Genomic DNA, 13247 nt, shown 5'->3' on the forward strand with positions numbered 1-13247 from the left:
ATAACAGAAGAAAAATCATTAAACCTAGCCCTGATGAAGTTGTTTTGACAACGAAACACGTGTTGGCTACAGAGAATGTTTTGAACCTTGGCTACAGAGATTGTTTTTGAACTTTGGTTGCTGGAAATAAATACGGATCATCGTACATCAGAACTCTGGTGTCTAATTGGATATTGGACGATATATGGACTTGCTCTGGTTAAACTTATTTTCATGGATTTGGAAAATATTATGAATGTTCATTGATTGCTCGGCATGAACTTTGATACAATTTAAGCTCCCTGAATTATCTTCAGGGAATAAGGTGGGAAGTTAGGTGACCTTCCTATTCTGCCTAGAAGCAATCCTGTGGTACTTGTGCGTTTACCCTTAGCCAAACTCTTTGCTGTGCGCCCTCTCACCTGTTACCTATCCTTGCTTATAAATAGAAAGTACTTTTAAATGTGTTCTAGAGCTGTGTTAATGATCCCCGACATTAAAATACATCCAATTGTGTTTACAGTCCTATTTAGTATTGAGGTCAAGTGCTTAATAATGTGTTTACATATCAGTGTTCATTAAACAAGAACAAGAACCCATGTAAATGATAAAAACTAAGCATTCTAAATAATATCAACCTTACTCCTGTACACAATGAATTACCCAAATCAAAGCCATTGAAAGGAAAGTATGCAGAGACTTAAGTGACTGCGAGCAGCAAGAAAGTGAAGAGCAGGATGTCCAAAGACTATGGGCCTGATTCTGATGCAGTTAGGAAAGCATTCCCATCTAGGGCCTGATTCTGATGCGGTTAGGAAGGCTTCCTAATGGCATTTGCTCCTTCCAAATAGGATCGGGAACGTGTCTTCCCGACCCAGGGCCCAATTATGATGCGGTTAGGAACATATGCTCCCATTGAAGTCAATTGGAGTCTAACCAAATCGTATCTGGAAGCATCCGGATGCATCATACTCCGTCAGTCGGACTCTCCCGATCCGAGTAGGTTGGAAACCATTTCCAAAGTGATTCAGTCGGGATGCTTTCCAACCCACATCAGAATCAGGCCCAATATATAGAGGACTAATGAGACACTTGTGATTGTAACAGTTGCTAGTTCAGTACCCAAGCCCACTGGGTTTTGTAGTTCTTATATTGCTTTTCAGCTTTCAGGAATGACTGTTCATAAAAGCTGGCAGCTACTGAGCTGAAGGGCAAGAAAGACAGGATAGCAGGAGCTTACGGTCTTGAAAATTGAAATCTTCTGCATTCCTGTTCACTTTTGCACTCTATTTTGGTGCTTTGCATCTTCACGCAATACTATTTCTGCTTTCTATGATATAAATGATGCAAGGCTTGTATTTTTGATTTCACTGAGTGGTGATGCCATCACCACTTTACACTTTGTAAATGTGCCTCACTGTTGCACAAAAAGTTGTATATTTTTTGCTAAAGGGGCTTACATTATTTTATTTCTTATTTCAGACAAAGGACATATTCTTCTTCCTCTTTCTGCTCGCTGTTTGGATAGTGTCTTTTGGGGTATCTAAACAAGCGATCATTGTACATAATGAACAACGGTTGGACTGGATCTTCCGTAGTGTGCTATATCAGCCATACCTCACACTCTTTGGGCAGATACCTACTGATGTTGACAGTAAGGAACCACCATGTTTTTATGTCACATGCCATATTTATTGCTAGCTTACCTTCTGTGATTCCTACACCTCTCCCTCCTCCCAGGGCATCAGCAATAGTGTTTTAAGCCTGTTGAAAAAGTACAGTTTATTTCAAATTGCTTATTCTATGCAGAATTGTTAAGAATCTATAGAGGATAATATTATTAGTGTGCTTGGTGCTGTTTGTGACTTCTAAGTGGCATATGTTTGTTGGGGCCAGCGATATTAATTGGAATTTTTGAAATTTGGGAATAACAAATAAGCAATTATTAATGTGATAGTTGGCATTGTGCATATGAGGAAACTCACGTTTGACTGGTCATCTAATACTGTTTACATTTATTCACATATTCAATGCAAGTATTTACATACAGTGGAAACTTTGATGCTTATTACCTCTGAAGAATTTCAATGGTATGCTCATTGAGACAGAATAAGTAATTGAATTTGCTTATAGTTATATGTATTAAACCAGTGTTCATTTTTTAAGGAAAACTTGATAAAACTCTATGTTGTATTAATTGCACTTTAGACATTGATCACTGACAGTGAGATAGGATCAAAGAAACACATTATGCCCTGAAAAGAGTCCTAAAATGTAGATGAACTGTGTCTGAATCAACCCCGGAGTAATGTGCAGACCCTTGTTATGTTATGTTATGTTAAAAAATATTTCTTGAGCGCACTGCCACCGATTGGTTTCCTGGCGCTAAGATAAACAGAGAGCGACACCTGGGGACGTGAGTAGATGGGGATTTAGTGAAATGCTTGTCTAAAGAGCCATGATTTTAAAGCTTTCCTGAATGACATGAGGTCAGAGCAGGACCTGATCTCCAGGGGGAAGGTGTTCCATAGACGAGATGCAAGAACAGCAAATCTACAACCACCAGAAAATTTACGATTGAAGGCGGGTGTCTGAAGGAGGGCTTGGTGGGCAGAGCGCAGATTACGGGAGGGAGTGTGCCTGACGATGAGATTGTCAATGAATCCGGGGCTTTTGCAGTGGAGAGATTTAAAAATCATGCAACCAGTTTTAAAGGAGCAGCGTTGGGCCATAGGGAGCCAGTGCAGGTCCCTAAGCAGAGGAGATGCAGAGTGCCATCTGGGTTGAGCAGTAATAAGTCTGGCTGCGTAGTTTTGGACCATTTGGAGGCGCTTCAGTAGATATAAGGGTAGGCCTAGAAATATAGAGTTTGCATAATCCAGGTGGGACAGTACCGTAGTAATCACCACCTGGATAATGGCCTCTGGAGTGAAGAAGCGTCGCACCTTTCAAATTTTTCTCAGCTGGAAAAAACACTTGGAAACCACTTGACCCACTTGTGTTTTTAAAGAGAGGTCACTGTTCAGGGTCACTCCAAGTGTCTTTGCAGAGGAAGTAGGTGTAGGGGCTTGGCCCATGTCTGATGGCCAGTAGTGGGTGCCCCAGTATTTCCCACTGTCACCTGTCAGCACCAACTCGGTTTTTCCAGGATTTAATTTTAGGTGATATTGGTTCATCCAAGTTTGGATGAACCTCATGGTATTCTGGAAATGAGAGATGGAGAGGGTAGAATTGTCAACAGTAAAGAGCAATTGCAGGTCGTCAGCGTAGTTAAACACTGACACCTGCATTTCTCTTAAGGCCTTGATTAGAGGGAGAATGTATATGTTGATCAGGTGGGGTGACAATGATGAGCCCTGAGGGACTCCACAGGTGATGGGCCGTTTGGGGGCGACCAGGGTGCCAAGGTGGACCGACTGGGAACGATTCTCCAAAAAGGACCTCAGCCAGCCAGCAGCTAGGCACCGGATGCCAACCTGATTGACACGGTCGATCAAAATATCATGGTCGACCGTGTCAAAAGCGGCCGACAAGTCCAGAAGCACCAGGGCCTGAGGAGAATGTCTGTCAGCGCAGTCATGGAGAGAGTCTAGAACCGCAACTACCACTGCCTCAGTTGAATGGGCGGGCGGAAACCGGCCTGGTGGGGATCAAGGCCATTTGAGCCCTCCAAGAAGTTGGACAGGTGTTTTGCAACATGGGCTTCCAGGACTTTTGCCAAAAAAGGGAGCAAGGAAATTGGCCGATAGTTAGCCATGCAGGAGAGGTCTGCCCCAGGTTTCTTCAAGAGTGGGATGACTGTTGCTTCCTTAAAGGCAAGCGGTACTAGACCAGTTGTTAAAGAGTCATTCCACAGAGTATAGGCCGGGGTTGGGACGGAAGACAGGCACTCTTTGAGGATGTAAGGTGGGCATTTGTCGAAGGGTGCCCCTGACTTGACTCTTGCTAGCAGCTCTAAGATTTGCTCTGAGGTCATAGTAGGAAAGCTGTTTAATGTGACCTTGGTGGTGGTATAGGAAGCAGAGGGGACATCGCCAGGGGAACTGGGAATGCTCATCTTGATGTCCACGATTTTATCAATAAAGTAAGTGTTGAGGGCATGACAAAAGTATGGTTTGGAATCACCCTAGGGCGGACGCTGTCTAGGTCAGTCAGCTCATTTAAAATTGAGAAAATCTCCTTGGGTCTGTCTGCTGAGTTAAGAATACGCGAGTAAAAATAAGCAGATTTAGTGGCAAGAATGGCCTTCATGTACACCTTCCTAGCCTTGGTATACTCAGATTTTAAGTCGGGGGAGTAGCAATGACGCCACTTTCGCTCCATTTGGCGCAGGGATAGTTTCTTAGCTTTTAAATCTTGGGAGAACCAACGTTGAGCGTCAGCTTGCCGGGCCAGTTTAATATCTTTATAGGGTGCGTGGATATCACTTGCGTCTTGAAGCCAGCCGGCCAGGTTGGATTCGGCAGCATTAATATCAGAGTGGGGGAATGGGACCGTGTTGTTTAGTGTTATTTTATAAATTCTGGTTTATCAAGTGTTTTCCATTTCCTTGCTCTGCAGCAAGTCAGAGCAAAAGGTGACTTCGCAGTAGCCCAGGTAAGTTTAAATTTAAGGAGAAAATGGTCTGACCAAAGGCAAGGAATAGTGACTGGGTTTGAGGTTAACGGAAAGTTGGACCAAATATGGTCCAAGATATGACCCTTATATTTAGGTATTATTAAATACAAATACTTAAATACTAATATAAAGGTGGGGAAGTGTGGCTCCAGATCCTTCAGTATGCCGGCGACATTGCAATAATGGGTCCCATGTGGACTGGTCTACACGAAGCCCTAAATGCTCATTATAGGTATAATCAAAAGAAAAACCTCATGGTGAACCAGGAGAAGACTAAGATAGCCATCTTTGGGAAGTACCAGTGAATGAAAACAGATCAGTGGTGCCAAGATGACGGGCAAATCAAAATATGCATGAGCTACAACTACCTTGGCATCATTTACAGTCTAAAATGTCTAAACCAGGGGCTACACAGTCCAACTGCAGAACCCATTTTGAAGGTTCTGAGAGCAGAAATTGTCCCCTCTCTTACTTACGGTCACCTAGTATTTCCCGGCGCCCTCAACAAGTTCATTATGAACCTCCAAATCTCCACTTAGAAGAAGATTCTAACTCTCACCCGACAGGCCAGGAGAGCCAGAGTGAGACTGGAGCTGGAACTTGTTCATCCAGATATCATTTGCTCAGGGGTCATACATTACTACAGTAGCACCACGCGTGCGTCAGCACCCTCACCGAAAGCTCAAATTAAAACAATCTTGAAAGAGGCTGGTTCCGAATGGCAAGTACAGTTGGCAGTGGCCACAAGTCTATTTGAAATAGAAGTTCAAAATTTGCATAACCAGGAAATCCCATTCACAGCCTAGAAAAAGACAGTGAATGCACAGTTTAAGAAAATATAATTTGAAAGGGACCTGGAAAGTTTATACTGCCAACCCAATCTATCTACACTGGATGCCTCTTATATCCCGGGAAAACCCCAGCCTTACTTTGAGCAAGTTTTGACAGCCCAGGCCCGGAGAAAAATCACTTACATTAGACGTCTCGCACTGCCTATCGCGTACTTCAATCCATCCTGAGCTCGGCAGGACACAACCGCTTGTTGTCTATGTCGCTTTCAGCGTGAATATTGGCTTCACCTGCTGTGCTGCTTCCCAAAGATGGCAAGAGAGTGGCATTGCCTGGTATTCCCAATTTGCAGGTCTCACGGCCTTAGAACACTGCAGAGAAGTCTCAGACCTGTGCTTCTCCATCAACATAGCACAAACTGTGGCCCGACTAGGGAAATGTATAGATGCAATCCGGACTGCACTGACATACCATTAAAGCCACAAGCTGCAATTAGTTGGCCACTAAGCTTAAGTGACCTGGTCCAAATAGCCTATAAAGCAAAATAGGAGTCCGGTGCCCACAATATAATCAGAGTCCTGCCTCAGATTTCTCCCAATACAAATCCCAGGCCCGCTAGGAAACAAAATGATCAAGACTAGAGGATTAAATAAGCATGCCTGACAAGTCAATCCACTTAACCTGAACTGAAACTGAAAAAAGGAAACTAATGTTGTTTTATATGTTTAGTCATAACTAATGCTGGGACAGCAGACATAAAGGTTGTATTCAAGCACTATAAAAGAACACTAATTATTGGGCAAAGGGCCCACCTAAAGGACATGCGAATTGGGTCCCCAGAGGTAGGTGCCAACCTTACGCACTAGCTCTTTAGTTTTAGCTCGGTCTATTGCTTTTACGATTTTAGAAAATCTAGATACCCCAGTTGGAGTATGCATGACTGTTGTAAATAGGTAGGACCATTCCATGTAGTTTCTTTATGTAGATTTATTTCAAGTCAAGATCTTATGTAGAGTCCCACCAGGATCACCCTCCCTGCTGCTCAGCCCTTCTCCAACTGACACTCTCTCTCATCCAAAATTCCATACCCAGCTCTCACACCAACATTCAATTCCACAGACAAGCAGGCTGAGCAACATGTATAACAATGACATGAATTCAAAACATTTTCAAGTTCATCATTGCAAAATTGATTAACAAACTAAATATATATATATATATTTTTTTTTGTTGTTGCTAGATATATATATCTAGCAAAGCATGAAATAAAAAAAAGAAAAACACATTTTAATCCAATGCCATCCCTGGCCTACATGATGTTTAAAAACAACATATACCACAGAAACAGTTGTTTCATGTACCCAGTAACTAGTGCTGGCTGGATGTCCCATGGGCACACTAGGCCACATAGTAAAAAAAAAAGAATGTTCAAATTTAACAAACATGGAGAAAATGTACTTAAATGTGCAACCTTTTCCCTTACAAAAGATAAAAAATGAAATGCAAAAAAATAACTTTGGCCCTACTGCCAGCTCCAGGCGTCTACCCACCTCATCCACAATCAAATTTTAAAACAAATAAAAGTACAAATAAATACTGGTGCATTTTCTCTATCAAACAACCAACACCCTTATCCAATCGTTTTTGAATTGGCGCTATCACAAACATAAAGTCCTTAAAGTCCAATGGTATAAATGCAGCAGGAATTGAAGACAAAGAGTGATTCTTCCATCTCGAAATACAATTGAAAGGTGAAAAGGAGATGGACAAAGCACTGAAAGCACTGAAGAAGGCGTCTGTGGGACAGGAAGAGGAAGTTGGAGTCTCTAGGGTACTTCATTCATTTAATCTTTATTTCGATACAAGGTATCATAAAAGTACAAGAAGAAAACAAGACACAATTTATAAAAGGACAGTAAGATCCTTACAAAATCCTGGGTAGATAAAAATGAGAGGACGGGTAACCATAGGGGGGAGTAGTCAATCATAATTTAAAAGTACATAAATAATTTTAAAAGGCACGGTAAAATCATTATCTATAAAAACACATTATTTGTTTACAGTCTAACATGATTTGTACAAAAATATGCTGGATCTCATAAAGAATTCAGAATTTTTCTCCAGCTTTTTTCCTAAGAAAGTACACTGCTAACAGGAACCTACTTACGCCAAAAACAAAGACATGGCTTGTGCCAGTTTTTAAGATTCTTTCTGCTACTCTGCACGATCGTACACCAATATTTACACAAAGGGGTTTGATCCATCTTTTTCTTGGGGTTATATAAGCAGAGCAAATGAAAAAAACATGCACAATGTCCTCCCTAACTTTCTCACTGCACATTGCGCATTTATCAGTACTATCTTTGGTCCACTTTGCTAAACAACTTTTTAATATTAATGCTCCATATCTAAACTTTAGATATAATGTTTTAGCCAAGGGTGGATTTACCTAATTTAAAAAAGTTTCAAAATTTGGGCCTACTTTGAACGAAAGAAATTCTTTAGTCAGCGAACCATTAGTTATGTCATTGGTTCTATGATCGTCCATGTAAACCCAAAAGGTTACTTTTAAAATCTTCTTGCACCAAGGTGTTAGTGCAGATGGATTACTCCAGAAGTGTGATAGTCCAACCCTCTCTAGCCATGTTCTAATATGTTTGAACCACATAATACTGTTAGAGAGATCTAGATCTTTCGTCTCCACTAGAGACTCTCTGTAATGTAGGAGTTCTGGTGTTGTCCAAATTCTAACCCAGAGCATTAAGGGTCTAAGTATAGCATGGTGGTCTGTACGCTTTATATTAAGATCAAGTATCATCGGTGTTTTGGGAGTGCGCACCGGGACCTGTAGTCGGGCCCCACAGTTCAGCCCCGTATCAAGCTGCTGATTGTGCTTTAGCCCGAAACACCTCGAGTGCAGGGAGCACTGCTTTGTTGAGGCTGTTTCCATATCTTTTTAGTATTGGACGAGTATTTTGTATTAACAACAGCCTACTCTTTTCAATTTGAGATTTCCACTGCATTTTTGAATCAAGTGAAACGCCCAGGTAACTAAAACTTTGGACATATTCAAGTTTTTGATTGTTCAAGACCAGGTTTTCCCTAAACGAACTGTGGTGATATATTGCCATATACTTTGTCTTGCCAGCGTTTATCTCTAGGCCTTTTTTGCTGCAGTATAATTGGAAAGTATTAAGCAAGCATTGTAGGCCTTTTGAAGTTTGCAATATTAGAATGGAATCATCCGCAAATAATAGAGCCGGGATTTTCTCTCACCCCAGTTTTGGCGCATCATTTCTACAATTATTTAGGAAAGAGGGGATATCATTTACGAATAATGAAAACAAGGTTGGTGCAAGAACGCACCCTTGGCGAACTCCCCTTTCTATTTGAATAGGTCTAGATAGTTCGCCACCTGGGCCCCACCTCACCCTAGCAAAATTGCTGTGATGTAATCTTTTTAATTGGTCTAAAAGGTTTGCTGGTAGTCCCTGCTTGTCAAGTGCTTTCCACAAAAGATGCCTGGGGATCAGGTCAAATGCGGCTCTCAGATCAACAAATGCCACATACAAATGGCCCTTCCTAAGATTAACGTATTTCCAGCACATACAGCAAAACCTAAATACTTGGTCTATGGTACTGGTTTTAGTTCTAAATCCTGCCTGGAATTTAGTAAGAACCTCTCCTTCATCGATCCAGTCATTAATTCGATTTAAAATGTGCCTAGCATACATTTTTGGTAAGACGTCTATTACACTAATTGGGCGATAGTTTGCGGGATCGCTCCTATCACCCTTTTTAAAAATACAAATGATTTCTGCCCCCCTCCATGTTTCCGGTGTGTCTGTTCCAGCAGCTATAAAGTTGCACAAGTAATTAAGATACGGTCCCCAGACGCCCGCATCATGCTTATATAAATCTCCTGGGATCACATCTAATCCTGGGGCTTTGCCAGTTTTAACAGAGCTAATGGCCAAAATTGTTTCTTGGGGACTAAATTCTAAAATATTTTCACACGATTTGTTTATTATCAAATCGTCTTCTCCAGGGTCAGTCTCCGGGGCTGAATATAATTTTGTAAAGTGGTCTACCAATGTCATTTCATCCAGATAAACTTCTCTAGAGCCCTTTTCTTTCCTATTTCCATTGGCAACTATTTTCCATGGAATCCCTACTTTGTGCTGCAACCACCATATCTGACCAAATTGCTTCGTCCTACATTATTTTAGCATTTTGTAGTACCTTCTTATAATTTTGTCGTGCTTCCTTTATCATAACATTATTGTTCTTATTTTTAATGGCAATTATTAATACAGTTTTAGCACTATGACAGACTTTGTCATACCAAGGTTTCCCCATCGGTTTTTGATTTCCGTTCTCTGTGTTTACTTTAGTTGTTTTAGTTACCAGGGGAACTATATCCCTAAAGAATCCCTTATGTGATTCTAAGAATGTATCCCCATCACTTTTCGCTTCAGGAAGTGTGTAAATACAGAAAGTACTAGCAAAGATGTTGTAGATATTTGCCAATTTTCCATCATTTTCCGGTGTATGTGCCCATTTAACCGCACGGCGGTTATTACTCATTATTACATTGTCAGTGCTTGTTAAAGGGACACTTTTACAATCCAATAAACTGGGTATTATTTCATTTTTTAATGTTAATTCAAGTGGCCGATGGTAACTCTCTACTCTATGTTTAATTTTAAGGTCAATCGCGAATTGTCATAGATCAAGAGATAGTATTACGTAGTCTATTTTGCTTTGGGTACTATTTCTGCAGAATGTGGGAACCATCGGAATATCCGATGGGAGGCGACCACTACATGATCTTAAGCCATAGGTCATCATTAGACTCATTATTTGGATTGCTAATGTCGTGCAGGGGACCTGCTTTAAGCTGAATAGTGGTGGAATCTCATTTACCACATCCTCATCTCCATAGATGGCCTCTAGCCCCTTTATTGGCTCATAGTTACAATTAAAATCTCCTCCAATAATTATACCTGTACTAAATTTTACTCTATTTAAAACAGAATCCAATTGATTAAACGTAAGTGACTCCTTTGATATCAAGCTTGGCCGATTATAAACATTGAAAATATGCAAAACCTTATTATCAATGGTCACTATTCTTATGCCAAGGATATCTGGGGAGTCCGTCACTATTTGCTTTATGCTTCCTTTAGGGGAATTTTAATCCAGATAAGTAGACCACCTGATGGCCTTCCTCTTCTTGATGGGACCGCTGCTATAAAACAATTCTATAACCTACTCTATGCAGAATCTTAGTAGCCCAGGTTTCCTGTAATAGACATATGTCACCTTTTTCGATGAATTCGTACCACACAGGATCTCTGGTATTTTTCTTTAATCCTGCAATGTTCCATGAAATAATATTTATACCAGGGCAGGAATTTTGGTTAAGGCATGGTGAAATATTATCACTAGAGTTTGAGACCACAGTACTTATAAGGAATGCCTCATCCTGAGTCTTACCACCCCTTTCGTCTCCCCTTCCTAAATTACCTGGAGTCATAGTAGGCCCTGCATCTATCTTTCCTGTTTCCCTTGTTGGGCTATTCAGTACCATGGGTTGATGCAGTCAATCCACTGCTTCCAACACGGATAACTCTTGGAATCTATTAGGGGTTGCAGCGGGGAACAGTACATTAGGTATTTTTACTGCTGTCTTGTGGTGGGTTTTGTAGAAGTATCCTAATGGGAGTGCATAGATATTTGTATTTCTCGTGAGGGTTTCCTCATGGGGTCTCAACAAAGAGCGAACTAAGGTGGGGATGTCTGAGATTAACCACTATGCAGTCTCCATGAATGTCCTTCGGAGAATTCCCCGCCCACCCTACCCTTCGCACTATTAAGATCGCATCTGCCTTATTCCTATTGAGGTTTTTATATTTAGATAACCAGTCCATGACTTTATTCTTTAAGTTATACCAGGATTCCTTCTGATCCCTTTTTAATACAGGAACACCTGCTAACACTAGGACATATGGACATGTAGCAGGAGGGAGATCCAAAATATCCATATTAGGGATCAGATCTGTCCCTTTGGGGCTATATTGCATTTCCCTACGAAGGTTAGACTCTGGTCCAATTGTTGCATTATTAGTGGCAAGAGAGGCCCCCTTATCCTGCAGCGATAGGCCAGTAAACTCTTTATTGTTTCTTATACAAACTCTGACCGGGCTTGTTCCACCCACTTTTGGAACGCACTCCGATGTTCCCTCAGTTTCAGTGGAATCTCTATGCTTCTCAAATGATACTTTCAATTTAGATATTAAATCTGCTCCTTCTGCAATTATTCCTCTCCCATCGCCTATGCTTTTCCCTAAGTGGAGTACGGCTGCATTTAATTGAGCAATTTCAGTATTCAGGTCCCTTAGTTTAGTATCCATTGTTCTACTTATTTGGTTATGGATAGAAGTTAGGGTTGTTTTAATGATATCTGCCACGGTTTGTTCAAGACCTTCTATTATCTCTTTGTCCCTTTCTAATACATTGTTTTCATTATCATCAGTTTGTGTCCCTGTTGATCTAGAACTATTGCTTATAAACTCAATTTCCTTCCCCTGAGAATTTGAACTTCCCGCTTTCCCTCCTATTTTACCTTTCTTCTGACATGGTTTCTTCCCCCTCATGGACTTTTCGTTTTTTTCCTCAATTTGTGGTGCTGTTAATCCTGCTCCCTTTTGAGCCCGTAGCCTACTTGAAATTCCAGGACTTGTCCTAGGATTTTCTTCTACTAGCCCCATTAAAGAATTAGGGTGAGCTAATACAATGCTATCATTCTCCTGCTGATTATCTGGGCTAATTGTGGGGTTGCGTGGTTTTTAGTGGGAGCTGTTCCTTATTTGCTGTGTATGTAGGAAGTTTAGAGGGGTCTAGCGATAGTCTTCTCTGGGCCATTTCAATTTCACATGACAATACGTGTTCAGCTCTTGTAATGAAGTCGTCTAATGTCCCCGCTGTTCCCTTCCTTTTGCTCATAGTAAAATTAAACATAATCAGATCAAATTGCCACAGTGACCCAAGCAGTCGAGATAAAGGACAAAGTGGGAATGAATATGGGCAAGGAAGTCAATAGTGTCCCGGAATGCAGATGTATACTACAATTTTTCGCCAGGAGTATTTCAAAACTGTACCTATTCTCATGCGTCCACCAAGAGAAGGGGCCCGGCCTGACCTCCTTTGGCCTCTGACGGCCTCAGACGGTCCCGCCCTTGTCCCGGGCTTCTCCCGGCGCGTCCCGCGCGCGATCCCGTGACACGGGGGCTGAGCGTGATTTAAAGCGCCTCCGGGCGCGGGAATGACGTGGGCGGCTTCTGCCGCTAGGGAGCCTGGGGAGCGTACTCCTCCTCTCAGTGGCCGCGGAAGTTTGGAGTGCGGCGGCGGGAGGACAAGAGGGCAGGAAGGACGACCAGCATCTGTAGAAGGAACCAACAGGTAGAGTCAAGGATGCCCCCAACAGTTTGCAGCAGCGCCTGCTCCACCGGGGCTGGGCGCGATTTAAAGCGCCTCCGGGCGCGGGAATGTCGTGGGCGTCTAACGCCGCTAGGGAGCCTGGGGTGCATAGTCCTACTCTCAGCGGCCGCGGAAGTTTGGAGTGCGGCGGCGGGAGGACAAGAGGGCAGGCAGGACGACCAGCTTCTGTAGAAGGAACCAACAGGTAGAGTCAAGGATACCCCCAATAGTTTGCAGCAGCGCCCGCTCCACCGGGGCTGAGTGCAATTTAAAGCACCTCCGGGCGCGGGAATGACGTGGCTGGCTTCTGCCGCTAGGGAGCCTGGAGAGCGTAGTCCTTCTCTCAGCGGCCGCGGAAGTTTGGAGTGCGACGGCGGGAG

The 13247-nt window shown here is 42.3% G+C and overlaps 1 protein-coding gene across 1 annotated transcript in view; it reads left to right on the forward strand.

The window, feature by feature from the left end:
* Positions 1 to 13247, forward strand: part of LOC144773624 (transient receptor potential cation channel subfamily M member 2-like) — a 536579-nt gene that overhangs the window by 279400 nt on the left and 243932 nt on the right. The window contains exon 11 of the mRNA XM_078658772.1: positions 1462 to 1633. Within this exon, the coding sequence (XP_078514898.1) occupies positions 1462 to 1633 (172 nt within the window). The remainder of the gene's footprint in view (positions 1 to 1461; positions 1634 to 13247) is intronic.

Source organism: Lissotriton helveticus, chromosome 8 (assembly GCF_964261635.1).
Source record: "Lissotriton helveticus chromosome 8, aLisHel1.1, whole genome shotgun sequence".
Classification (NCBI taxonomy): Eukaryota; Metazoa; Chordata; class Amphibia; order Caudata; family Salamandridae; genus Lissotriton; species Lissotriton helveticus.